At 41.3% G+C, this 25,224-nt stretch overlaps 1 protein-coding gene and 1 pseudogene across 1 annotated transcript in view; both read left to right on the top strand.

Moving 5' to 3' along the window:
* CALU (calumenin) overlaps positions 1–25,224 on the top strand; it is a 25,609-nt gene extending 385 nt beyond the window's left edge. Inside the window, exons 2-7 of the mRNA XM_037049260.1 lie at positions 10,590–10,821; positions 15,720–15,913; positions 19,111–19,277; positions 19,927–19,987; positions 21,430–21,629; positions 22,846–25,224. Of these exons, the coding sequence (XP_036905155.1) occupies positions 10,601–10,821; positions 15,720–15,913; positions 19,111–19,277; positions 19,927–19,987; positions 21,430–21,629; positions 22,846–22,950 (948 nt within the window). The 5' untranslated portion in view covers positions 10,590–10,600 and the 3' untranslated portion in view covers positions 22,951–25,224. The remainder of the gene's footprint in view (positions 1–10,589; positions 10,822–15,719; positions 15,914–19,110; positions 19,278–19,926; positions 19,988–21,429; positions 21,630–22,845) is intronic.
* On the top strand, positions 13,894–13,981 carry LOC118989249 (uncharacterized; annotated as a pseudogene).

Genomic DNA, 25,224 nt, shown 5'->3' with positions numbered 1-25,224 from the left:
TACTGTTTCGTGTCTGGCTTGCCACGTCCTCTGTTCTTAGGCCCAGCCACTCACGAAGCCTGCGGACTAGGGGGTCACTCTTGTTTATCTCCTGAAGGTCAGAGGGCAGTCAGGTAGTGTCATTGGAACAGCTCCCTGCCACCTTTCTCTCTCTAGCTTGCTTGTCTGCCAACCCCGCCCCAAGGCCACATCCCCAGAGTGCGGTGCCTCGGCCAGGAAAGTCGTGTTCGCTGGCTCTGAGAGTATAGAAGCAAGGGGGGGGGGGGAGCATGAAAATACTTTGATTTTAAGAAAAGCTTTATATAATTTTAAAGAAAAGGCAAATGTTTCGAGTTTCCATCCTTAGCTGCATACTTCAGTCCGCGACAGAAAAAAGTTTTGAAAGCTTTATTAGGGAATTGTATTTTTGCTTTGTCGTATTGCTTCTGCTGGAGTGTCTAATTATGATTTTTAGCATTCCCCAAGTAAAACTTAATTTCCTACAGCTGCCCCGATTAAGAGACTAGTAATGTGGTGCAGTTTCGAGAGATGCTTTTGCCTCAAGGCAGAAGTCCCTTGGGTCTCCGGATAAAACTTGAAGGCCTTCAATCTCAATTTCTGAGTGTATAAACTCACGGAGTAGTGTCTTTGAGAACTGAATTTCATTCACTTCCTGGCGTGGACCATAAAGTTAATATTAATGAATCATAAATAAGGTTGCTGGGAGGTAGAAAACTGTCATCTCTGATAAGTTAATCTTTGTCGTAGAATGGAACTTAACATAAGACAAATGCATCCATGATCTTATTCAGTAGATTTAGTTAACCAAATACCCAACAGTGGCCATAACTGAAGGATTTATGAAGTACTGTGTAGTGTGCAAATAAAGGGTCCAGATAGATGGTCTGTAAATTGTATGATAGGTAACGTTATAAATCCCCCCCAGTGGAATTTACTTATAAAAAATTGTATGTTTATTCTTATGTGTTTAAACTTCAGTCACTTTCAAAGTAGTCTTCATTTGATGCAATATACCTATCGAATATTTTCCACTGCCCAAAACAGTTTTGGAACTGGACAATTTTGATGCTTTTTAGTGCTTCTGCAGTTATTTTGTCTCTCCTCTTCCACATGGGCAGAATGTTCCCCTTTGAGGACGTTTTTATACTGGGGAAACAAAAAAGTTGCTCAAGGCAAGATGAGTGAATAGGAAGAGTCATGCTGGTTTTGGCCAAAAACTGCTGGTTTGGGTGTGAGCCGGAAATCACCCATTCTTGAGATGGAATGGAAGAGTCTTCCCATTCCTTTGGGAAGGTGGCATTGGAGGAGTCTTCCAAAAAAGTTTAACTGAAGCCGAACGCAGCCTCTCACAACAATACTAGTTGGTACACTGAAACAGATGGGCTCCTGTTGTAAAACACTCACCTATCAGAGGAAGCCTGTACTATAAGGGGCCCACCCTCCAGAAGATAATTCCTGTTGTTTTGGGGTCCCCCCTCATTTGTGCGTCAAGAGGATGAGTTTGCTTGGGCATAATCTGGAATCTGGGTTTTACAGTCATTCAGGGGTCTTTAATAGGATCCTCTTAAGAATCACAACTAGGAGAGCTGTGAGCTGACAAAGATGGACTTAGTGTGTCTGAGTGGATAGTACTCAGATACAACTTTGAAATCAACTCATTACTCTCAATATAATCAGTTTGCTTCCATTCATCCAGTGATGTGTCTAAAGATATGTATTGATATTTTATATACATTGCACTAGTATAGAGTATTAGTATAGTGATATTAACAGATTTTTCTGTATTAGGGGCAGTGGAAGGGCAGAGATCTAGCTGTGAGATAGTCTTTAGAGTTGCTTGCTAGGCCATAACATCCTAGATCCTCTGTGAACTCTTAAATAAGCATTTTGTTGATGTTGTAATTTATGTATTAGAGTTAAGACTGCTGAAGTAACACTTTTCCTGTTGCTGGCTGATCACCACATCCGGTAAGGAGAAGAGGGGGTTGGGAAGCATGGACAGGCAGGAACTACATTGCTGCCAAGTACTGTCCAACTAATCCAGTAAAATGTATTGGTGGATAAAAATGCAGACACCGTATTAGAGACTGTATAGGGTACAAATTTATATTAACTGAGATCCCTGCCTTCCCAAAAGGTAGCATCTATAGGGGAATTAAAGAGACTCTTTAAAGTAGCCTCTGGTCCTTACTATGGAGTGGTACGAGCGAGTTTTACAGAAGTTTAGAGCAGCGTTTTCAACCGGTGTGCTGCGAAAGGCATACCGATGTGCCGCGAGAATTTTTAAAACATGGTATCTGACTCTTTAATCAGGGGCATTGACCTTTTTCCCCTTAGATTGTCAAGTGAGAAAAGATAATAGCCAACACAACAATAGCCATCTGATGTGAATAAGAATTATACCTATTTTTATCAGATCAACAAAAAAATACATTTTTTGGTGCCACAGAATTTCAGTAATTAGTTTATGTGTGCCATGAACTGAAAAAGGTTGGAAATTGCTGGATTAGAGGAACGGTTTTACACATTACTTCCAGCTGGAGTGATAATATGAGATAGGTCTTTTCATCTGTGATAAAAATTGTTTGTAGACATTTGGCACTGAAGGGAGGTTGTGATAAAAATTGTTTGTAGACATTTGGCACTGAAGGGAGGTTGAGCTAAAAATAACTACTAAATTCTCAAGGAGTTTATGCATGTGACACATGCACAGCAGAATTACAATTAGAAACCAAGACTGTTGTTCCTACATTTTGTAGCATTCCTATGACAAATAATTATGTATTGAAGTTTTAAAGAAAATTTTTCATTCTGTAGCCAGAAAAGTTTAAAGTTTGTGCTGATTTGCTTTAGTTATAGAACCAGTGAAGCCTGAGTAATAATAGTTTGTCATTCCCAGAGCTTTTCTTTACAACCAATTTTTGTACTTTTATGTACTCAATTGTCTTATAAATGTATGCCCTCAGATAATTAATTAGACTGTATTAATGAACTAATGTAAATTTGCTTTATCAGGAGAGAAGCATTGAATACATAGTTTATCATTATCATAAAACTTTTTTTTTTCTACGTGCCCTGACTGGGAATCAAACCTGCAACCTTTCGGTCTGTGGGTCAGTGCTCCAACCAAGTGAGCCACACCAGTCTGGGCTCATATAACTCTTATCATATCATGAAGGACGATGTTATTACTTTTTTAAAAATTTATTTATCTTTAAAGGGGAAGGGAAGGAAAGAGGGAGAGAAAATATCAATATATGGTTGCCTCTCGTGTGTCCTATTTTCCCCTCAAAAATTTGGGCAGGAAGTGCACATTATACGTGGCAAAATGTGGGTAAATTGCCATTAAGCTCTCCTGTCCCCCCTCCCACTCCCCCATTCAAGTCGAAGTAGACACTTAAGCAGTGAGATCTTGCTTTTGCTGCATTAGAGCGGAAAGCCTTTTTTTCCTGATTATCCAGCTCAGAGAACTGGAATTTATTGCCACACCCATCTCTCCCACATTGAGCAATGAGTCTTTGGTCAACCAGAAAAACTGTGGGATTCACTCAGTGCTAATTTCTGAGAAGTTTAATTTTATCCAGGCATCTAAATTTCCCTGAAACAATTTAAGTGTTCTGTGACCAACAGACTTTTACAAAAAAAATGACTTGAAGGAAGAGGAAGAAGTGGCAAGAATTTAGAGCTTTCAAGGAAATTTTCGAATGGATAAAATAAACTGATTCTTCAGTCTCATTCCTGAAAGAAATTCAAGCTCATGCCATTAAGATTTTCTTACAAGCCTACTGGAACAATTCACAGAAATAACTTTCAGAAGGAAATTATTGGTGACATACTACAAGAGGATGGCATCTTTTCTAGCCCTTTCGTTTGTGTCTCTAATGAGGCACTATGCAATAGAAATATGAGTATAATACAGTCCACACATGTAATATATAAGTTTTCACTTGAAAATTTTAAACAGGTGAAATTATTTTTAATATGTTCAGAATACCATTCGTTCGATAATAAATTATAACATTAATACCACATCTTAATTCACACTAGCCACATGTTACATGCTTAGTAGCCACATGTAACTAGTAGCTACTGTCCTGGGCAGTGCAAGTCTAGACCCCACCCCCCAGGAATGTTACCAGACCGCTACCATATTAGATGTTACCAGCCCTGCCCCGTGTGGCTCGGTTGGAAAGTTATCCTGTAGCTGAAAGATTACAGGCTCAGTTCCTGGTCAGGGCACATGTCTAGATTGCCAGTTCGATCCCCAGTCTGGGCGCAGGTGCGTGAGACCCCTGGATGAATTGCCTACGATTTCCTGGTCTGGCCTCTGATCAATATTTCTCTCCCTTCCTCTCTCTAAAAGCAGTGAAAAAGATAACCTCAGGTAACGATTTTTTTAAAAAAGATGTTTCCGTTGGTGATGGTGGGACAGATTTTTAGAGAGAGCAATTTATAGGTCACTTGAGAAGTGGGAGATTGGAAAATGGATTTTTCACGACCATTCGTTTACCTACTAGATCATGTGGTAAAAGCTTATACAATTATTGTGTATTTTCCTAATATCCTATTATTCACTGATGTGTGGCCATGATGATGGGAGAAGGAGAAAGAAGGGTCAGTTAGCTTTCTCTAGCTTGGTTTCAGTTTGATTGAAAAGAAAGATGCTTCAGAAATAACGGCACTACAGCAGCTCTTTAGACGCCTTCGTGAAGAGTGGGTTTATACTCGTCTCACGTCTTCCCACATAAAATATCCTGTCATGTAAAATATCCTAGCTTTTCTTTCCACTGGAACACTTTTATGTATATGGATTTAGATAAATCTAGCACAGTTTTTTTTTTAAGATTTTATTTACTTACTTTTTTAGAGAGAGAGGAAGGGAGGAAGAAAGGGAGAGAAATATCAATGTGTGGTTGTGGTTGGTTGCCTCTTATGTGGTCCTCACTGGGGACCCGGGGACCTGGCCTACAACCCAGGCATATGCCCTGACTGGGAATCGAACCAGCAACCCTTTGGTTCATAGCCTGCCCTCAATCCACTGAGCTACACTGGCCAGGGCTAGTACAGTCTTTTTTTTTTTTAAGTGTGCACAAACATAAAACAAGGGGCCTTTTGCTAAAGTTTCTAATAGCTAGGAGGTGGTATATTTTGCAGGTATATGTGTGCATAAAGAGTGATTATGTGAATATGTATATATATAAATTACACATAATTATATGTTATATGTAAAATATATGTTAAATTAAGGTTTTCATTGTCTGCTGCAAAGATAAAGGTGGGATCATTGGTTCTGGGGCTCATTCGGTCCGGGGGTCCTTGATGACCCTTGTAGGCAGTTAACAGTGGTAGATGGTAGTAGTTCAGGGTGACTGTAGGGGGTGAGGAAGCAAAGACAGTGACCCAGACAACTCCTAGAGAGTGTGGGTGAGGGGGAAAAGAGCAAGTGGGTCTGAGAAGGAATGATTCTGGGTTGCGGAGACATGAGAAGTATTGATTGATGGAATGGAGGAGCCTTTAGGAAGGTGGGACTGAACGTTTAATTGAGAGCCCTGACCCCTGTGGCTCAGTTGGTTGGGCATCATCGTTCTGCAGGGCAAAGGGTCCAGGCTCGTGCCTGGTTGGGGGCTCCTTCCCTGGTCCAGGCGAGGTTGGGTTGGGAGGTGGCCCATTGATGTTTCTCACTTCACTGGTTTCCCTTCTCGCTCTCCCTCCCTTCCCCCTCTCTAAAAATAAATAATATCTTAACGTATGTATAATTTACTTGTCTCTGAAGAGTTTTGTCTACAAAATTATTAGTCATTTGAGATAGAAGTTTCATTTTGCCCCAAAGTAAAGGCATACTCACTCTGATGTTTAAGAGAGCCACTAAATCTCTAATTTTCCCTGTTCCACTGATTTGATTTACTAGTTAAATTATTGAATGTAGGCTGGAGTGTTATTCTTGAAGAATGTATTTTACTTAACAAATAGGGTTTCTGCCCTGGCTGGTGTGGCTCAGTTGGTTGGGCTTTGTCCTGCAAACCAGAAGGTCTCAGGATTCCCAGTGAGTGCACATGCCTGGGTTACCAGTTCAGTCCCCAGTCAGGGTGCGTGCAGGAGGCAGGCAGTCAGTGTTTCTCTCCCTCTCCTTCTCCCTCCTTTCCCCTCTCTCTAGAATCAAGAAAAGAAAAAAAAATTTTAATAGGAGTTCTGTCCTAACGATAGATATGGTTTGCCTTTACTCTGCTTTTTCAATCTGGAAAAATGGCTTGAAAATGTTTGCTTTGTTACGTAATACTGAAAAGAGTTTTTATAATGGTATTTAAAATGTAATAGACATGAAAAGGTAGTATACATGAGTGTGTGCTCATTTACAAAAAATAAACGACACAACAGAGGACAGTATTAAAGTTCACACGTCACACCAGCCTCCACACCCCATATCTCCCTTGAGTGTGGGGGTTGCCGCTATTTACTGGCAGAGGTTTACCCCCACACACACCATTTTTGTGTATATATGTTATGCTCATGTTTTATACAGATATAAACAACCTTTGAGGTTGTTTGGTTTTGCTTTTCACATAGAGATCTTACATTGTTTTGCCAACTTGATTTTCGTTTGTGTGGCCGGTGGGTTTTTGTTCATTTGACAGATCTTGGTGAGTTCTCAGATTCCGTGCGTATAGATCCACACCTCATTCTTTTCAACCACTGTGTAATGTCCTATACTATAGATTCACTGGTTCTCTGGTTCAGATACAGTCAGTGTTCAATGGTACATTAGTTTCAGGTGTACATACAGCATAGTTGTTAGACATTTATGTAACTTACAAAATAACCTCCCTAAGTCTAGTTACTCACCTGACACCATACATAGTTTTTACAGTATTATTTATTATATTCCCTATGCCATACTTTACATCCCATGACTGTTTTGTAATTGCCAGTTCGTATTTTTAATCACTTGCTTTCCTTTTTTTATCTTTCTAAACTGTCATTGAATACCTGTGTACAAATATCTTCATATACAAATTTGGATATTTTGATCAGATGGCACGAGACAGAACTCTGATAAACTTTTAGAAGCTTAGCTGAATTCTGACATTGGTGGGAACCGCTCAGGAAAAGTACCACATTCTTCCCCTCTCTCCGGGGTCACCAGGTCTTGCTTTTACACTGCTTCCTTTCATGGGTTCCATCAGACTTCACCATCCAGCAGCCTTTCATTCTGAGAATGGGCACTTGGGAAGTGACTGCTTCCCGTTATCCCCTTCGCTACATTTCTGTCTGTCTTACTGGCATTGTCTTGTTTGCTTTCTTTTGACTTTTGAGGAGTCTGTGTATAACATACTCATCATTAACTGCTCTTAGCATTATTGAATCCAAAAGACTATAAATCCAGGGTAATACAGTATAACTTCTATTAGCTACCATTTGGGGTTATGAGAAAAATGGATGCATCAAAATATGTTTAACCACTGAAACTATGCACCCCAATGTTCATAGCAGCACAATTCACAATAGCCAAGAGTTGGAAGCAACCTAGATGCCCATCGGTAAATGACTGGATCAAAAAGCTGTGGTACATTTACACAATGGAATTCTATGCTGCAGAAAGGAAGAAGGAGCTCCTACCTTTTGCAACATCATGGATGGAACTGGAGAGCATTATGTTGAGCAAAATAAGCCAGGCGGTGAAAGACAAATACCATATGATCTCACCTTTAACAGGAATCTAAACAACAAAACAAACAAGCAAGCAAAATATGACCAATGACACTCAAATACGGAACAGGCCGACAGGGTCCAGAGAGGAGAAGGGAGAGAATCATAGGGGAAAAGGGGAGGGACTCACATGAATAAGTATAAAGGACACATGGACAATAATTAAGGTGGGGGGCGCTGGGGGCGGGCAGGGCAGGGAATATAAAACAAAACTGTACTTGAATAAGAATTAAATTAAAAAAATATGTTTAACCTGTTGGCATATTAATTTCTTATTCCCTGGCACAACTCATGCTTCATTCTGGTTCCCAAACTTGGAGGCAGGATCAGACATATGTATGTAGTTCCTTCATATTAAGTACACTTTCAGGGTACATTTCTTAAGATACTACTATTATGGCTGTTTGCAAGTTTGGTTAGAATAGTGGTTCTTAATCTGACTTGTCTTTTAAAAATATTAATAGAGCCCTGGCTGCTGTGACTCATCGAATTGAGTACTGGCCTGCAAACCTAAAAGTTGCCGGTTCGATTCCCAGTCAGGGCACACGCTTGGGTTGCGGGCTGGGTCTCCAGTTGGGCATATGACAGGCAACCAATTAATGTGTCTCTTGCACATCAGTGTTTCTCTCCCTCTTTCTCCCACCCGTCCCCTCTCTCTAAGAATAAATAAAATCTGGCCCTGGCTGGTGTAGCTCAGTGGATTGAGTTTGGGCCTGCAAACCAGAGTATCACGGTTCGATTCCCAGACAGGGCACATGCCTGGGTTGCAGGCCAGTTCCCAGCAGGGGACCCACAAGAGGCAACCGTACATTGATATTCTCTCCCTCTCTCCTCTCTCCTTCCCTTCCCCATTAAAGATAAATAAATAAAATCTTAAAAAAATAAAATCTGTAAAAAATGTATTAATAGAGGTGGATGTAATGATTATATGTTCTGAAAACTCTCCAGTTGATTCAGGGGTACTATCTGGATTAAGAAGTGCTGGATTGAGAAGCTATGCTGAAAGAATTTTCGTATTTTAAAAAATACTTACATGTAACACATGATCCCTTAGACTAGATTGTTTCACTAGTGATGTCTTGGGGGTGGTGAAGTCTGGCTGGTTTAATCCACAGATTTTAGGATAAGGTCCTGCACTTAACTACATATAATGCAGTATTCCCTTGTCCTCTAACACTGTGTAGTTTCCTACAGCTGCTGTAACAAGCTACCAGGACTGAGTGGCTTAAAAGGACAGGAATTTATTCTCTCCTAGAGGCTAGAAGTTAGAGATCAGGTGTTGGTAGGGCTCTCTGAAGGCTCTTGGGGAGGACCCTTTCCTCTGTCTAGCTGCTGGTTTCTTGGCTTGTAGACTTGTCACTCCGATCTGTGCCTCTTTTCCTAATGGCATTCTTGTTGTATCTTTGTTCAAATCAGTCATTGGATTAGAGCCCACTCTAATCCAGTAGGACCTCATTTTATCTTGATTACATCTGCAAAGATCCTATTTCCAAATAAGGTCACATTCATAGGTACCAGGGGACTATAGGACTTCAATTTATTCCCGCAGGGGAATGCAGTTCATCCACGACAAGCCTCTTGCCTAATTATCTGTCCGTCTAGCAAAGGAGCCATTGGTCATAAAGGGAAATGAGTAAGAGGTAATGTGAAATTGCAGAAACTCATTCTCATGGCGGGGGGCGGGGGGGGGGTCTTTCGGATTAGTTAAAATATGAAAGCCTGGGAAAATCTTTCTGCTCAGTTTTTTATTTTACAGTTTTCTCTGTGAGACCTTAACTTCTCTGGAAGGTACTGTGGTGTATCTGTAGAGCATTCCAAACAGGTTGCTATCTTGAAGTTTCTCAGTAACTTTTTGGTCACATTTTTCTTTTTCTTATGGATTTAATATATTCATTTTTGGCAGGGGCTGGGGGAGAGGGAGAGAAACATCAATACATTGATCGGTTGCCTATCACATGCCCCCACCCGAGCATGTGCCCTGCTGGGAATCAACCTGGCAACCTTTCAGTTCACAGGTAGGCACTCAGTCCACTGAGCCACACCAGCCAGGGCTGGTCACTGTTTTGTTTTGTTTTTTCCTTCAATAAAATGTTCCAGCCTTAGGCTTGTTCATCAGAATCACCTGTGCAGAGATTGTGATGTATGGAGTAGGGCCTCTGAATCTGTGCTTGGAACAGTACCCCAGGTGGTCCCTACACCTGGGAAAGATTGAGAAACCCAATGTATGGAGTGATAAAGCAGTTATTCGTCACCATACTATCTGAATGGTTTGCTCTTTGAAGGGGATTTGACACTGAGCCTGGACATGGGAGGTGGCTTGGTGCTGTAAGCCAAGGATGCTGCTCAAATATTTCATTGGCTTCTAATCTGATGGTGATCAGAATCATCTGAGAAGCATTTTAAACTACAGATGCCTGGATTTAACTTCAGCAATTCTAAAACAATAGGAAAAACCTTTTCAAAGCTTCCTAGGTGATTCTAATAACCCTCCAGCCAGGTAGGTTTGAAGACCAGATCATTTATGCAGTACCAATATAAAAGGTACAGTATTGGAGTCAATAAGTCTGGGTTTAAATCTTGGTTCTTTTACTTTTAAGTCTTATGGACTTGGGCAAAGGATTCAAGTTCTCCTTTGGTGTTTTTTAAAGGGAGACTACTTACAAGGTGGAAGTTTTAACTAGAATTTCTTGTCAGTCTACAATCAGATGAAGGAATTGGTGAAAATTTCTCACCATACAGCGAGATAGTCCGATATTCTACCATAGTTATTTTATGGATGAGTAATATTTGAGATAATAGCAAATTAGTAATTGAACTGGGTATGAGCTTTTTAAATTACTCAGCAAACTGTCTCTTGAATTAACCACCTTTCTTTTTTCTTGAAGATCTGACTATCATGGACCTACGGCAGTTTCTTATGTGCCTGTCCCTGTGCACAGCCTTTGCCGTGAGCAAGCCCACGGAAAAGAAGGACCGTGTGCACCATGAGCCTCAGCTCAGCGACAAGGTCCACAATGATGCTCAGAGCTTTGACTATGACCATGATGCCTTCCTGGGTGCTGAAGAAGCAAAGACCTTTGATCAGCTGACACCAGAAGAGAGCAAGGAAAGACTTGGGTAAGGTGTCAGCTCTCAGGGAGCTGGTACTGATAATGACATTTCTTTACAGATCAGCTCATTCTCTTTTTCCTCTGGCTCAGTCAGTCACCCCGTACAGCTTTGCTGAACTACCCTTTATGCAAACTAATCACAGAACTGCTGATTAACACTTGCTTTCATACGTTTCTCCATTGAGTAAGTTTTTACCTCATTCTACGAAGCAGTCATTTTTGCATAAATGTAACAAATATTGAAGGACCCAGCTTGATCCCAAAGGGACATTATATGGTAGGGGAAAGGAGAGCTTCTCATCCCTGACCCTTTTAGTTTTTAAGAACCATTCTTGACCTAATCACTGTTGCCCAACCCATGTCTTTGAGGGGATCATAAACTGCAAATTGAACCTTTGAATAATTTCTGTAAAGCTTATGCTTTCCAAGAATGTTCCTTGCCCTCTTTGTTTGCATTCTCAGATATTGCTTAATTAAACAAACAAACCAACCCTGCCCTTTAGAAGACTTTGAAGGTAAAATACTTAATGTCAGAGTATGAGTTGCTGTGTCAGTAACAGTTGGGCCATAGTCAGGTTCCATGACTCGCTCAGTGAGTGTCTTTTTACCTGAGATATTGATTTGATAGAGTTCCAGTTGGTTATTTCTTTTTTTAGAGAGAGAGAAACATCAATTTGTTCCACTTGTTTATACATTCATTGGTTGGTTCTTGTATGTGCCCTGACCAGGGATCGAACCCACAACCTTGGTGTATTGAGCCCACAGTCTAACCAGCTGAGCTGCCTGACCAGGGCTTGAGGATCTGAGAATGTCTTTTGGCTCTTCTAAAGCCTTGCTTTTCAAGGAAATGCAAGTTAATTTAAATAATATCTTTTCCTCAGTGATCACAATTGGTATTACTTTCTGAACTATATTCAAGAGCTCTGTTGGAAAGTTGTGCTAGGAACATCCAAAAATATTTTGCTCTCATGGGTAGTGCTGTGATTAGGAGACATTATAGGGTTTGCTTTCAGTGATACTTAGGGATAAATTTATTTTATTTTTTCTACAATATTTTTTCTTAAACACTAACAGAAATAATCAAAAGATTTTGCTACGTAGAATGAGAAACTATCTTAAAACATTTGAAAGTAGAGAAAACATATATTAAAGAGTAAGACTTCTATTAGGTTGCTTTTCTAAACTTCCAGAGAGCATGCTCACTTTCATTTTAATCTTATAAACATACTAACACTCCTGGCTAAAAATTAAGCTTCATGAGACTGTTCTCAGTCTTCATGTCTTGCCTATTAATAACATGCATGTCCAGCCCACATCTTGTCTCCACATATCTCTTTGCAGAATTACTCTTAGGTAACAAAGAGCCCTCAGGCTGGGTGTCACCCAGAAGGTTCTGGTGACACAGGTTCTGGCTCTGTGCAGGCAGTGGAGCGGCTCTGCTGGGAGGTGGCAGTGGGGAGAAAACATTCTTTTTCATCACTAGTAAATATCAAAGGTTCAGCACATGAGCAGGTTCCACATTTGATTAGAAAGATCATATTTTTCATAGAATGCATGAATAAACCAACTATTCCTTCTCCCAGATTTTGGAGATAATGATAAATGTCCCCAGTTTTTAAGATGACATACTGTTGGAAGGAAACAATAGATTCCTCCTCTTTTTCATCTAATTATAGGCAAGTAATTATTTGGAGACAAAATCATTTTTTATACCTGTAGTTGTAAAAATTTACTACTACTTTTAAATCTTAGTAATAAGTAAAAGACTACAGAAAGCATTTAAAAAGTTGTTAATGCCAAGTTTTAAGTTTATTTTCTTGTTAAGAATGTTGACACATCAAACTTTATTTTTTTTAAGATTTTATTTCTTTTTACAGGGGGAGGGAGAAACATCAATGTGTGATTGCCTCTTGAGCGCCCCCTACTAGGGACCTGGCTGGCAACCCAGGAACGTGCCCTGACTTCAGATCAGCAACCCTTTGGTCCACAGGCCAGCCCTCAATCCACTGATCCACACCAGCCAGGGCAGAACATTTTTTCTTATGTGTTTATTCTCAGCTTCCCCACCTCTCCCCCTGTTCCCGACCCAGAAAGTTTAAGTATCCTTGTTTTCATATGTATATATATATCCTTCAAATGAAGATTTGTTTTGAGATGGTGGTCCTTGTTATAAAAAAAGTTCCCACCCTTGATATATTGCTATAGAAGTTAACTAGAGCAGTTCACCATCCTTCTTTGGGTCATAGACCCAGGCCCTTTAGAAGTCTAATAAAAGCTGAAGATTTCCTCAGAAAAGTGCCCACATGAATACACATACAGTTTTTTAAAAATTTTTATTTACTGACTTTAGAGAGAGGAAAGGGAAAGGGAAGAGAGAAACAACAATTTTTGTTCCACTTATTTTGTGCATCATTCATTGGTTGATTCTTGTATGTGCTGTGACTGGGATTGAACCCACGACCTTGGCGTATCAAATGACACTCTAACCAACTGAGCTACCTGGCTAGGCTAGATAAAAGTTTGCATGCTGAAAATTTCAGATAAATAATGATAAACCCTACTGGAGCCCACTTATTGACCAAGGTTCTTAAAAAAAAAAAAAGCAAAGGTTTTTTTTTTATGCCTTTTGAAATGTACAGGCATGTGTTACCTCTTAGGAGAAATAACTTAAGGTCTACTAAGTGTATTTTGTCTGCCCTGGAATAAATGCTTATTTAGTGGTGTCATAATTATACCTCTGGTATTTTCCAGTGCCACAGGAATACAACACCAGCAGCTTCATAAATTTACACAGGATTTTAAAGATTAGACTTTAGAGCTTCATGTCTAAAGTAGGACGCTCCCACTTCCATTGTACTTTTACAACTGCCTGCAGGCTGGAAGGCCAGCAAGATAAAAATGGCTTTATATATATATATTCCCCCCCCTGCTTTTCTTGTTTTATTATTTATACTTCCACGGTCTTTTGGTAAAGTAGGCCGAGGCCAATAAAATTAGCTGGCCTGGGTACTTAGAGGTTAGAGTCTGGGGAAGCCTGGTTTTTATATTTTTAAATGGTTGTGTAAAAAAGCAAAAAGTAATCGCTTCTCATTCTTTTGGCTAAGATCAAGTGTAGTATCTGTTCTTACCAGTTTAATAAAAAGCAAAAAATATGCAGCAAACCATATGTGGCCATGAAAGTCAAAAATACAGGGGCAAACCTGCAGGGTAGGTTTGCAGTTGTTTGAATGGAAAAATAATGCAATGATTAATAAATACAATACAAAAATAAACTGTGTTTAATGTACTCACAGCTATAAACCTGCTGTTGCCCCAACCAGTAATTACTGTCTATCCCTTTTCAGTAAACTGTTCCCAACCTCTGGATTAAACCGTTGGGGATATTTCTATTGAAATAAGTAGAATGGCATTTTGCCAACTTCATCCAAAAAAGGCCATCTTAAACAGTCACTTTTTTAAAAATCTGAGTGATCCTTCTTTTTGGGCTGTTTGTAATAGTTAAATTTTTTCTTTTGGGAGTGGGAGGGGTTCTGATACCTTGCCCCATTTTTACTGAGTGGTACGGTAGCACTGTAGGTAGCCAGTACCATTAATACTGTTAAAACTCCACAGGGTTAAAGTTGCAAATAATTTTTTTATCCTATGTCCACGTAGATAGAGGAGAGTATTTAAGAGATGGCTTCTTATTGCTTTACCTTTTAATGTTTTAGATCAAAAGCTACAAATTATACCTTCTCTGAAGGAAAAATACTCGTTAATTATAGGATTTAAGTTCTGCCTAACACCACATCAGTATCAAGATGAATCTCTTCTCACAGTGTCACTTACACTCTGTGACCCAATCACTTTCCAATGAGTTGATGAAACGAGCGCTGGGAAAAGGCATTACTTGCTACCAAGTGACTGTCTTTTTCAATCCTGCATGTAATAGAGCATAGGGTGGGCCACAGTTTCAATTCTGTTAGAAGTTTTGATTTAAAGTTCCTATTCCAAACTCAGCCCCTTTCTCATGTGGCTTTACATAGGTTGTCTTGGCCTCTGTGAGCAGGCGATTGCATTTTTGAACAGGAATTTTCATATCATGCACATGTTTCAAAATCCTTAAATTAAGATTACAGATCTAGAAAAAGGAAGCTCATAAAGGGCAGAGTGAATTGACTCTTAAGCTTTGCTGTTTTGCTCCGTCAGCTGCACACTAACCCTCTCCACTTACTAACCTTCTCGTATTCAGAGGTACACATTCTTCCCACATTGTTTCCTCAGAGTTCTCTGTTTTTGTGGATATTTGTAGAAACCTAATTCAACATAGTGTATACTGAGCTGCTGGCCATTTACTAGAATAAACTTGCTGCCTCTGTTCTTTTGTGAACCTATTTTGTTTTTTAAATAGTCTTCATTTGAGGGATACGTGGTCCCAGAACTTTTTTTGATATCTTTATATTTTTAACCAAAAAATGTCATCTTTTTAAAAGGAACTGAATGTTATAAAGTCTGGTTTAAGTTTTTTATTCTTAGAAAACCATGCCAGTGGTTGTGACTGTTGACCAAGAAATGCAAAGATGCACATGTTTCTGATACCAGGCGTGGAGGAGATTCCCTCCTGGACCCTGACCACCATCTGAAACCCGCCTCCAGTGGGATGGGAGGGACGGGTCGATTTTTGGATCCATGTGAACCAGCCATGGCCTGTGCTTGCCCGTATCCAGGTGGCTCATCACAGACCAGTAACAGGGCACTTAAGAAAAAAAGTTTCAGTTGCCTATTTGGCAGTTTCGTTGGGGGATGATTTTTATTTCCATGCTTTCACTTGGGCAACACTTTTGGTCACAGCGCACACCTGGCTGGATACATCCAGAGCTTTGTGTCCTTTTAACCTCTTGCTGGATTTCTCTGCATTTTCTACAGAAAGATTGTAAGTAAAATAGATGGCGACAAGGACGGGTTTGTCACTGTGGATGAGCTCAAAGACTGGATTAAATTTGCACAAAAGCGCTGGATTTACGAGGATGTAGAGCGACAGTGGAAGGGGCATGACCTCAATGAGGACGGCCTCGTTTCCTGGGAGGAGTATAAAAATGCCACCTACGGCTACGTTTTAGGTAGGTCCCTGCTGTCTAGGGGAAAAAGCCTATGGAGCTGACACCTTGAAACGTGACTGTTTTGTCTTGTAGAATGATTGTAGATAAAATAGACGCGGATAAAGATGGGTTTGTGACCGAGGGGGAGCTGAAATCCTGGATTAAGCACGCCCAGAAGAAATACATATATGACAATGTTGAAAACCAATGGCAGGAGTTTGATATGAATCAAGACGGCTTAATCTCCTGGGATGAGTACAGGAACGTGACTTATGGCACTTACCTGGGTAAGGGGCAAGGCGTCCGCCTGGCAGAGGCCAAGGTCTTGAGTCAAAGAAACAAATGGGTCACACAGTGAAGGAAAGGAAAAAACCGCTTATCTTAGTTCAGTGCTGAGCTGATTTCCCTTTATTCTGTTCCTTTTAAATTCATATGTTATGTACTTCTTAAATTTGTTTAATTTTCATTTCCAAGGTTCTGGCATCTCCTGCATCTTTAGCATTTTAGATAATATTTTACCATTTTTATTTCTATCATCCCTCAGATAGATCATTTTAGAGTAGATCTTGTTTATTAAGAGGCCGCGTTGTTCCCACAATGCAAAGCAAGCGGCTTTGAGATTTTTGTCGACGTGGTCACATTAAGGTGTTGGACCTGAAACTCAAGCCAAATTAGGTTCCTGTAGAACTTGTGGGAATAGGAGGAAAATTAGTCTTTCCTTAATAAAATACAGATTCAAGATAGATTTCCTTGATAAAATTTATTTCAGTATGTCTGAAGTTTAGAAATGAAAGTTTCCCATTTGTTTTCTCTGGCACATGAGTTTATCAGACTGCTTTGCAAATGCTTCAGGGCAAATGAACGTGACCTTTTTATTGTTTTCTGTTGATTTTATAGCTTGTGTGCTTGGGCCTCCGGTTAGTAATTTTTTTTACTTCCTGCTCTTGCCTGCTGGGGAATGCTAGCTAGCAATCTAACTGAGTTGGTGATGATTTGGTGTTTCTGTTAGTAAGATTCTTCTATTGTACGTGGTTACAATTTGGGACAACAGCGTATAAATGTCCCCTCTTGCATTTTTATTACAGAAATTGGGCAAATTCCTGGGTTAAAGCAGGCGTCTTCCACCCCTGACTAATAGGTAGTGAGTCTCTTTCCCCCACTAGATAGCCAGCTGTCCATGTTAATTACAGGACTGCATGCATTTCTAGTGAAGAGACTTTTATTTGTGTCCACCTGCTCTCATTCCTAAGACTTAAGTGGCAATCTGTCTCCAAGCTTGACAGTTAGCCAAGAATCAAACATAGACTTCACCCAATTAAGAGCGTGTGTATTTAAAAGTCAGGGCATATAGAAGTGTTTGTGCTTCCTGCTCTCTGGCTGGGACCCCCTTGGTTTATTTGCAATTAATTATAAATACAAAACAAAGGGTAGGCTATTGGTGGCCTAAATAGAATGGTATGCTAATAAATCTCAGCTCAGACCTAGGCACTCGCTAGCTGCCCAGAAAAAATCTTACGCTGTTTGTATGATTACGTGCCTAAAAATCTCTTAAGAGCTCTGTTAGCTCACTGGGCAAATGATTCAGTGTCATGGGTATTTCTACTGACAGCCTTTGCATAAGCTGAAGCACTGGCTGGAGAACCAATGTCTTTATAAGGCGTCCTTTACTGAAGGCGTGGGTGGACGGTACCCACGGGGTAATGAGTTGTCTTACAGAGGGCTGAGGAGTGTTTCGTGTGTTCTTGATTCAGTTTAGTTTGGGTATAAATCATCTTAGCTTTTAATTCAAATCCTTCATAATGAATCTGCTTTCCACAAAAGGACCGGTAGCACTGTCTCTGCCACAAGTAAGATATAAAAAACGGAGATCCATGGTGCCTACACCAAAACCAGATCAACAGCCCACCCACAGCGGAGGGGCAGGCCAGTGGTCAGGACAGATAAAGCACTCCGAGCTGGGATGATAGGCACACAAGTCGAGTCATTGAAAATAAAGTTGATGTTTTCCTTTTTCATCCTTGTGTGTGTGTGTTATCAGGCTCCTGGAGTCCAGTCACCATATTTTGCTCTAAGGAGAAGATAAGGGCTCTCTGCTAAGAATCTAGTCTTAGTGTATAAGTTGTCTTCTGTTATCTTTTTTATGTTACGTGGTTGGAGCTAAAACATTATTTGTTTAGAAGAGATAATTAGTATCTGAGAAGTGATTTTTTTTCCTTAAATTCTCCATTTTCAGCATATTATGGCTTTAAATACACACAGAGAGAGTCAATCCCCACAGCCTCGGGGACTCAGTAAGCTGTCTTACTGAACTTGACATTCAACAAAGAATGAAGCTTCAAGCTGCTCACCTCTCAAAACAGAGCAATAGTTTTTTGTTTGTTTTTTAATTGTGCTTGAAGTGTGGAAAGATTGAACTACAGTGTCAAAAGTTAGCAGTGTGATGTTATTGTGAAAGCTGCCCTGTGTATCTCTTTATAAAACTAGTACCATATCTTTTTTATTTGGTCAGTGTGTTGCAGGAACAGTCATTCCCTACCCTAACTGTGGCTGGCGTCTTACTTTCAAAGCGGTGTTCTAGCGCTTGAATCCGAGGGGCCTAGGATGGCATAGAAGGTTTTGGATATCTAGCTTCTTAATGGGAGCCTAATGTTTAATAAAAATAGCAATAGTAACATTTATCGAAAGCCAAATATATGCCGGGCACTGTTCTAAGTACTTAACTTACAATTATTTGTTCCTTTTAAACCTCATAACAGCCCTATGGGGTAGGAACCGTTATCATCTCCATTTTATAGCTGAGTGAACTGAAGCACAGCTAGGTTCCATGTCCAAAGTCACGCGGCTAGAAAGTGGTAGAGTCTGGATTCAAACCCAGACTCTGTGACTTTAGAACCACCACTGCCCCTCATATATAACCAGAAAACTCAAGCCCTCAAACAGTCTCAACACCCAGTAACTGGGTGAAGAATTACAAAAAGGCACACAGTTCGAGAGCCCGGGTTCCGTATTGAAGGGCAGGCATTTCCGCTCAGTTTTGGCCTCACTTTGAGGCTCCGATTGCCAAGCACTGAAAGTCAACGCCGCTGCAGTCGTGCCTGTGTCGTACAGAGCACTGCTTCATTGCCTGATGTGTCCCTCTTGGAAATTGATTCCCCAGTTCACACGTTTGTATGTTTTCTGGAAGTCTTGTAAGTTTAACCTACATGTCTGTTTTCTAGATGATCCAGACCCTGACGACGGATTTAACTATAAACAGATGATGGTTAGAGATGAGCGGAGGTTCAAGATGGCAGACAAGGATGGAGACCTCATTGCCACGAAGGAGGAGTTCACAGCTTTCCTGCACCCAGAGGAGTACGACTACATGAAAGATATAGTAGTGCAGGTGGGTGGGAGCAGGGCTCGCGGCAGCAACGGGCGTTCTCCTGTCGTTGCGCACACCCTTTCCCTTTCGCCGTTGCTCTGTATTGGAAGAACGACTTGCTCTGTAAGTGCTGGCCAGGACGAGTCCAGGCTCTGTCGCTCTGTTTCTCTGAGATCAAGTCATTTATCTTAGGTGCCGAGGACTTTCTGTTTAGTATGACAGTACGTACCATCAGGTCATGTGTTTCACTATTTCTTGCTGGCTTCATATTGTAAGCATGAGAGAAGATCCTGTTCTCTAAAATACCCCACAACCAGTAATCAGGTACTGCGTAATAACGGTGGTACTGCATAGTTCTCGCAGAAGGCAGTTACCGGTGAAATGTAGACTGTGCCTGCATTGGTCACTTCTCGTGTTAGTGTGACTTGAACCTGGTTGTGGCTACCAGCTCGTCCTGGGCTCGTGGGTGGTTCATTGTTGAGCAGCGCCAGCATTCCTTCAAGAAGACTCATAGAAAATCAGTAGTTTCCTCTGGTTTAGCCATACCCCCACATGCGTACATGTAAACGTATACATGTATATGTGTGTGTGTGTTTTAGTGAATGATAAGTACTTGCCAAAACTAATTTATCCAGGTACTAACTGTAGTTTCTTATTCTCTTCCATCTAGGAAACAATGGAGGATATAGATAAGAATGCGGATGGTTTCATTGATCTAGAAGAGTATATTGGTAAGTTTGTTTCTAGAGTTTCTCTTACAAGAGGCTGAGAAGCTTTGGAAGATGTGTTCACTGGTAGCAACAGCTCACCCCATCGGTCAACTCTTAGCACATTATTAAGCCAGACCCGTGGGAGAAATAGGAGGTTGTGGTCAAGTATCTGTAACAGCACTGTCCAATCAAAATGGAAATGTGAGTCACGTGTTAGTTTTAACCTTTTAAGGTCACATCAAAAAAGTAAAATACAAAGAAACAGATGAAATTAATTTCAGTAATATTTTATATAACCAAATACTCTACACAATACTGTAATTTCAGCATTACCATAAATAATTGAGGGCTTTCGTTTTCTATACTAAGTCTTTAAGAGTGTGTTTTAACTTGGAGCCCCTCTCAGTTAGGACTGGCTACCCGTCAGGTCCTTGAGAGCCACGTGTGGCCAGTGGCCGCGGTGCAGGCCAGCACTGACACAGCACCTCCCCGGCGCCCTGTGGAAGTGACAGTAGAGAGTGACGGGGAGCCAGGTCTGGCATTAGGACACCCAGGAGAAGATGGGGAACAGAATAAAGGAGACCGGTGGGTGAATAAAGGATCAGGATTGCTGATTCCTCTTAGAGCCTTTTGTTTTCACTGCATTCTATTTGTGTTTTCCATTTAGGGTCTTGTTTGTTTGTTTTTTAAAGATTTATTTATTTTTAGAGAGGGGAAGGGAGGGAGAGAAACATCAATGTGTGGTTGCCTCTTACAGGCCCCCTACTGGGGACCTAGCCCACAACCCAGGCTTGTGCCCTGACTGGGAATCGAACCGGTACCTCTTAGTTTGTAGGCCATACTCAGTCCACTGAGCCACATCAGCCAGCGCTTAACAACCCAACTTTAAAAAATAATCAGGAAATTCACATTTAGACTGGGTGTTAGATAATAAGAAGTTGATTTTGTAAAATGTGGTGATGGCATATGGCTCCATAAGGAAATGCCCATCATGTAGAGATCGATTCTAAAATATACTTAGTGATTGGCGGGTAGACAGTTTAGGCTTGTACCATACACTTCTCAAGTTTTCTTGAGAATTTAAAATAGCACCTTTTAAAAGCCAATGGTTGGGTTTAATTAGCTACCTTTAAGTGAAGTGGAATGTAGGAAACAATGGTCTTGGAAAAGGCAGTCTTTTTCTTTCTTGGTGCTTAGTCATCCCTCTTTATTTCTGCACTTTTTCTAGAGAGAAAGACTCCCTTTACTCTCATATCACTCAAAATCAACAGCTGGAAGTATTCTTTTTGAAAGATCAATTAAGTTTCAGGAACAGACTTCTAAGTTCTCTCTGGCCTAAAATACCCTTGTAACCGCGACAAGTTCCAAGCAGTTGGATGAGAAAGGAGGGGTAGGTCAGATTAGCACGGAGCAGCCTTTGGAAAAAGCAAACCCACCCTCTCTCTGCATTTCTGTGCACACAGGTGACATGTACAGCCATGATGGGAATGCCGATGAACCAGAATGGGTAAAGACGGAGAGAGAACAGTTTGTTGAGTTTCGAGATAAGAACCGTGATGGGAAGATGGACAAGGAAGAGACCAAAGATTGGATCCTCCCCTCGGACTATGATCACGCAGAGGCAGAAGCCAGGCACCTTGTCTACGAGTCAGACCAAAACAAGGTCAGCCCGGCCAAGCCCAGACAGTCTAGCAGTGTCGAAGTCTGTTTCCAGGGGATTCGCCTAAAACTATTAAGATACATAAAACATTAACGGTCTTCATTAACCTAAGCCTGCTACCAAACTCGAGTTGGAAGTTGGAGATTTACAGGGCAGCACTAGCTGTGCGACCTCGTTTTGGAAACCCTTTTGCCCGCTGTGCACAGCACAGGGGAGCTGAGGCTTCAGAAGGAACCTCTTTGTAGCCCGCGTCCAGCACACGGCTCCTGTTCTCTTCGGATCCCCAAGAAATTTTCTTTGCCTTTTTTGGCTTCATTATTTTGTTTGTTCTTTTACCTATTACAGGCTCATTTTGTCTACTCGAAGCTGGTTATTTCCTTCTTAAATCAGAAATGCTTTTTAAAATTAAGTCCTTTGTAGTACATTATAAATAAGCTGTTTCTGGGGCCTGTTAAAATTGTCCTTGATCAATGATCTGAGGTGTTTGGTCATTAAAATAGTGCTGTTCTCCATCTAAATTTGGAGGTTTCCATATTCTGTACATCCTTTTAAGGCTAATCTCCAGTTTCAAAAGCAGTTTGTTATCATCAGGCCTTTTTAAGGCTCAGTCTGTTTTGAGTTCTTGCCCAGTCGCTTCAGTAGCCAGTTGCTGTGGCCTGAGGTCTGGAAGGAGAGGAAGCTCATGTAACCATCCCCGGGGAATCTGGCCTAGATCGTTTCTAGGATGTGTCTGAGTCTTCATTTGGGGTTGTGTCTGGAATCTGATTGGTAGCTAGGGAGTGATGGGAGGGAGGACTACGCTTGGTATTAGCAGATTTTGTTGTTCTGTTAGGTAGTAGCCTGATTCCCTCCGAAGCATTTATCCAGTTCTTCCTGACTATCTTCCCTTACAAAGCAGGTATCCCACAGTTTGCTCAGAAGCAGGTGTTTTATCCTCAGGAAACAAACCTGTATCTCTGGCATTGAGTTGTTGAGCTATATTACTTCTTTCCTTCCATTTTTAACTTTCTTGATAAGAAAAAGGTACTAATTGCTATCTTCCCTCTCTGTGTGTTTGTATATAGGACTGGGGGTGGGGGTGGCGAGGGTAGAGTTCACATTTAATTTACTGGGAGTTAGAATCTTAAATCTTGCCAAACCTTACGATTTTTCTATAGCCGTGTTTCTAAGTTTGGAATGGGAAATGTATTTGCCTCAATTCTCTCTTCTCTAATTTCAGGATGGCAAGCTTACCAAGGAGGAGATTGTTGACAAGTATGATTTATTTGTGGGCAGCCAGGCCACAGATTTTGGTGAGGCCTTAGTACGACATGATGAGTTCTGAGCTGCAGACAGAGGAACCCACGTTTCTCCAAAAATAATTTATTTTTACAGCTTCTGGTTTCACATGAGAGTGTTTGCGCTACTGAGACTGGTATTACAAACTTTGTAAGACGCGAAGAAACAGCGAGAACCATCCCGTCCCCATCCCTTCTCCTCCGAGGGACTGGAGGGAAACAGTGCTTCTGAGGAACAACTAATTAGTCCACTTGTGTTTGTAGATTTACACTTTGTATTATGTATAACATGATGTGTTTATTTTTGTATTTGTTCTCTGGTTGGGGGTATGATATGAAGGATCAAGATCCTCAACTCATACTTGCAGGCAAAAATTAGCCCTTCCCTCTTTCTCAACTCTTACCATGTAATTTTTATAATTCTGACTTAACTCATTTTTTAAGCCTGAGATCAGTAAGAAATGTTGGAAGAGGAAAAAAAAGAAAAATGTATACCCCACAGTTTATATTTAGAGATAATCTTGCCTCTTGAAAAGTATGTTTCATCAGTAGTAGGGGCCATGTATTCTCTCCGTTGCCACAGGTCCAGCGCTGGTCCCGGCAGTACGTGGGCAAGGACAGCTCCCTGTGCTTTGGGAACGCTTGGCTCAGCTTGGTTCCATTCACCCTTTTTTTTCCCTTCCCTGTAGGACTAGCTATTTGCTAATTTTGTCAAGCACAGCTGTGGTAGGAAGAGTTAGGGCCAGTGTCCTGAAAATCAAGTAGTGAGTGTGATCTTTTTACAGAGCTATACATAGAAACAACTGGAAAACTAAAGGAAAAAATGCAAGTGTTTTCAGGGCACACACTTCGTTCTGGGGGTGCATCTGTTGAGATGCTCGAGACTCTCTTGTCTGTTGAATCACTGTAAGTGCCCCATTAGGCGCCTGTCTCCCCAGGTGTTCAAGTACTAATTTTGCTTCCACTGACGCTGAAATGTACTCCTTTCCAATCATGTCATTGAAAGTGCCTTTAACGACAGACATGATTGCCGAATGAGGATTCTCTTAAGAAATTCTAAGTTACAATAAAGAGACGATTATTTGGACCACCTTATATGAAAGCTTAGAACCTCCCAATGTAGTGGAGGTTTTCTTTCCTCCTCTTTCAGACAGCAGTTAAATCGCAGTATTAGTTTGGAGCTCAGTTGCAGTGTTTTTGTGTTGTGGGCTGGTTTCCAAAAACCACATGCTGCAGAATTTCCCAGGGATCCTCGTACCTCAGAACGCTAACCACTTACTGCCGGGCCTGTTCCTGCATTGGCTGGGGAGCTCGGGCTCAGACCCGCCGGTGAGCCGGCCTACAGAGGGGGCTCTTAGGTGTGAGGACCACTGCTTACCTACCCTCCCTGTCCCCGACCTGCCACTCCCATTCCCCCCCCACCCCCTCTCTCCTCTGCCAAAATAAAAGTTTGTCTTTGGTCAGCAGATGGCCAATCCCTATGGAAGAAAGGGGCATTAAAGAAAGAGCTGATGGACGTGTCCTCTGTTCCCACTTACTCTACCCCTGTTGTACGTAGCATGAACGCTGTCTTTTTGGTCCCCTCCTGACAGATGGACCTCTCTTGAGAGAATTTATTGTATTCCAAGTTTTTAGCCCTCAGGTTACTAAGATAAATATATGTATATCTAACCATTACTATTTCATATATCTTTCTGGGTAATACTCGGGTGGTGCTGGGTGAGGGTTATAACCAGAACCGAGGCGTATCCTTTGGTCTTCCGTGAACATGTTGAGGTGGGCTGCCTGACCTGGTAGGAAGCCAGATGTCATGTGACTGCACCCCAGCCTTTGCATTGAGCTCTTGAGAGTGGATACACTCTTTTAAGTTTAACCCCAGTATAGGAGGGCATGGACATTCTCTGCCCTCCAGGTCCCCATTTTTATTGTCACGACCAGAGAGAACTAATAATGCCAGCAACCCTGGTTTAGTGAGAGAGTCTCGAGATTCACTAGGGACAGAGCACCCGGGCCTTATGGTAAAGCCCCACCTAGAAAACCAGCCTTCCTCTGCTGAGACAGCAACTCCCACTGCTGGGGGCTCAGCAGCCAGCGCCGCACTCTGATCTCTCACCACCCCCTGGGTTACTGCGACTGTGACCTTGGTTTACATCAAGCCTGGGGCTGGGGGGCAGTGGCCACGCACCCACGCTGTGCGCCCTGTGAACGCTGGCTCTCTCGAGTTTGGATGTTGGTTATTTTTTATAGAGTGTAAACTGAGTTTTATATTCTATAATGCAAACAGGTACCCATCTGTTTCTAAATAAAACTGTTTACATTCA

The sequence above is a fragment of the Sturnira hondurensis genome, unplaced genomic scaffold, assembly GCF_014824575.4.
Source record: "Sturnira hondurensis isolate 20B ecotype Veracruz unplaced genomic scaffold, ASM1482457v3 Scaffold0006437, whole genome shotgun sequence".
NCBI lineage: Eukaryota > Metazoa > Chordata > Mammalia > Chiroptera > Phyllostomidae > Sturnira > Sturnira hondurensis.
The sequence above is the reverse complement of the archived record's forward strand: the minus strand, read 5'-3'. Positions and strand labels throughout refer to the sequence as shown.